Genomic DNA, 3,265 nt, shown 5'->3' with positions numbered 1-3,265 from the left:
CCGCCCGCCCCCCTCCACCGCCTCCAAAAAAATAAAAAAGTTCATGGCTGCCTGGAACCTCAGAACGTGACTTTATTTGGAAACAGGGTCTTTGCAGAAGCAAGTTAAAATGAGGTCATAATGGATATGGGTGGGTCCTAAATCCCGTGACTGATATATTTATAAGATAAAAGAGAAGATTCAGACACAGACATGCACAGGGAAGGCCTGGAGAAAGAGACTGAAATTAGGCAGCTACAAGCCAAGGATTACTGGGAGCTACCAGAAGCTAAGAACAATCAAGGAAGTATTCTTCCCTAGAGCCCTCAGAGGGAGCTTGGCCCTCATGGACTTCCAGCCTCCACAATGGTGACAGAATACAGTTTGGTTGTTTTAAGTCATACAGTTATGGTAATTTGTTACAGCAGCCCTAGGAAACTAATATACTTCTTATTTGATTTTACCAATCAACAAATATATGTACCACATACTGTGTGTAAGACACTGGTAGAGGTATTATAATGGATATATATGACCAAAGTGCTCCAAAGCACGAAATCAGGAATGACAATACTTACCTATGTGAGTTGGGTATGGAATCCTCAAATAATGACATTGAGCTTGGTCTTGAACTATGACCAGGACCAACAAGGTAGAGTATTCCGGGCAAAAATAACAGTATATGATAAGGCTCAGAAACCTAAAAGGGGATACTAAATTTAAGCTGTATTTAAAAAATTTTTCAATGTGACTGAAATGTATGCTCTGTGTGGGCAGAAAGCAGAAGATATGGCAGAAAAATAGAGCAGAGCCAGATAATGAAGAGACATATAAGCCACACTCAGGATTTTGGACTTTATCCTATAGGCAGAGAAGAGTATGATCAGATTCGTTTCCAGGGACATTTATCCTGGCAGCAGTATGGAGGAGAGGCTAGAGTGGGGGAAATAACCAAAGCATAGGGATGTGTCATCAACCCAGAAAAAATATACTGGGCCTAAAATAAGGAAGTAGCAGTGATAGACAACAGAATCAGGTCTTTCTGAAGAAAAACTGATAGGATTTGGTGACTGAATATGAAGGGAAGGCAAATAGTAGAGGATGATTCCAAGTTTTCTGGCTTGGGAAAGCCAGTTACTAAAATTAACCAAGGTAGTTATTAGAAGGTAAGGTCTGGGTGAAGGGTGGCGTAAAGGGATGAGCTCAGGAGAACATCTACTATTCAGGAGTCAGCTGGAAGCAAAAGCAGCATATAGTGGTAATTAAAGTCATGGAAGGGGATAGAATTGCCCACAGGAGTAAGAAGAGGAGAGGGTTGAGAACAGTCTTGGGGAAAATCAATGTTTAAGGAACAGGTGGAGAAACAGGAGTGGGAAAAGCCCTGAGAAGGCAAGAGGCAGACCAGGAAAAAATGGTCTTCCAAAACCAAAGAACAAGTTATAAGGAAGAGTGATCACATAAACAAAAAATACTAAGGTGTCAAAAGAATTAGGGCTGAAAAAAATGTATTCAGTGGATTCATTAGTTAAACCACTGGCAACTTAATATAACCAGTTGTGATGGCGTAGAAACAGTGCCCTGTGTTGAGAACTGAATGGCAATTACAAAGATATTAGCAACTGGTGAAGATTTTTTTTTAAAAGGTATGATAGTGAAGGCAATTTTACCAACTTCCCTCTACTGTTCAGTCACCAAATCCTGCAAGTTTCCAGGTAAGTGTCTGTTTCCTTATTCACAGCCCTGATCTATTTCAGAAGCTTCAGGGAAGAGGCTATTCTGCACTGAGTCTTCAAGCATGGGACTTTGAGATGCCTGGGGTATAGATAGGCAGAGAATGTAGGAAGCAGCAGTGTATATGAGTAAAAGGGCACAAATGCACAACAGTGGGTAGCGCAGTGTCTTCTGCATTACCTGTACAGGCAGACCACTCTTGCTGGGTTTGCCTTGAGAAACAGCGATAAGACTTTAAAGTTGGGTTGTGGCCACACTGCAGAAGATCCTGAATGCCAGGTTATGAAGTATGGACTAAATCCAGTGGGCACTGTGAACTAACATGAACAAATGACTATTTTAGGAAGGTGAATACAGGGACTGGCCTCTTATAAAGACTAGCAGCAAGGAGTCTGCGGTAAGGGCCTATCCTATCTTCTCTCCTCTAAAACCTTCTTTCTTACCCTAAATTCTTCCAAAGCCAAACTCATGATTTTCTAAGGCTTCCTGGGCTAATACTCAGTTCACAGAGATCTCCTCTTATGAACTTATACATTGTTTTTTGTCCCATAGCTTCTAATACTTAACTATTTCAACTCAATTCTAAGCTCATGGGTGAGTAGGGGTTAGCTTTCCTTGCAATTTGTCTCGAAACCTCATAACTCAATAAATACTGTCAAGTTAAAAAATTACCCTGAAAACATCATTAGAAGGCTAAATTTGTAAAAGAAAATCTCCCCAAACACAAGCCATCTCAAAGTCCATGATCTGGATTATCTAAGCCTTTGTCCCAATTCAATAATCCAAGTCCATTTTTTTTTTTTTTTAATGGCCAGACATGCCAGATAATGGTGAGATGGAAGGTTGAAATAAAAATGTGGATACTTATAGTTTAACCTCATTTTCCAACAGCAAATGTGGCTGGCTTGTCTACTGTACTCCACAGGCAAGGCACCACAGGCAATTTATACCTTGGGTGGAAAACGTCTCTTCCCTAATGATGAAGGAGAGCTTGGGTAAAGTGAGGAGAGGAGTCCACTCTTTTCCTGCTACTTGGGGTATGAGACTTTGCTGGGTTCATTCATTTATTTATTCACTGACATTCACTGAGCTTCTCCAAAGGCCAAACAAGTTAGCAGGTACTGGAATGACAGCTCCTCAAGACTTAGTGCTAAGATAGTGCTCCTGCAGGTTTGCTCCACATGGTCTCTAGAAAACATTAGTTAAAGGCTTTATTTACATGCAGTAGAACGTTAGATAATAGTAATTTTTAAAAAATCAGTACTCTTGTGCCAGGACAATTCTAAGTGTAAGGTAAATCGTGTCCATCTGATCTCAGGCCCCGGTTAGAAGGACAAAATTTAGACAAAGAAAGCCAATTAGGTTAGCTCCTCACCCTTGCTCTTTCGAGGCTCCTGCTCGGGGGATGGAAACAGGGACTCCGGGGACATGTTCAAGCAGCTTCTCCATAGGCTGGGTCCAATCCCCGGTGCTGTTCCAAGGCCAAGATCTTCTCTAAAAATTCTTCAGAACACAACACAAGAGACGGGCAGGCACTTCAGGAAAGGGTGGGAGA

General features: G+C 41.4%; 1 protein-coding gene across 3 annotated transcripts in view; it reads right to left on the bottom strand.

Moving 5' to 3' along the window:
• The window catches only part of TMEM225B (transmembrane protein 225B), a 45,486-nt gene that overhangs the window by 26,888 nt on the left and 15,333 nt on the right, over positions 1–3,265 (bottom strand). Inside the window, exons 2-4 of one of the 3 annotated variants that reach the window (XM_015590390.2) lie at positions 3,086–3,245; positions 2,661–2,898; positions 1,891–2,027 (exon numbers count right to left, since the gene is read on the bottom strand). The exons of 1 other annotated variant lie outside the window; for it this stretch is intronic. Coding sequence is in view for 1 of the 2 variants with exons in the window: in XM_025047831.1 (XP_024903599.1) it covers positions 3,086–3,213 (128 nt within the window). In the remaining variant the exon portion in view is untranslated. The remainder of the gene's footprint in view (positions 1–1,890; positions 2,028–2,660; positions 2,899–3,085; positions 3,246–3,265) is intronic. One more of the 3 variants, XM_025047831.1, reaches the window with a different exon arrangement.

This window comes from Pteropus alecto, unplaced genomic scaffold, assembly GCF_000325575.1.
Source record: "Pteropus alecto unplaced genomic scaffold, ASM32557v1 scaffold20, whole genome shotgun sequence".
Lineage (NCBI taxonomy): Eukaryota > Metazoa > Chordata > Mammalia > Chiroptera > Pteropodidae > Pteropus > Pteropus alecto.
The sequence above is the reverse complement of the archived record's forward strand: the minus strand, read 5'-3'. Positions and strand labels throughout refer to the sequence as shown.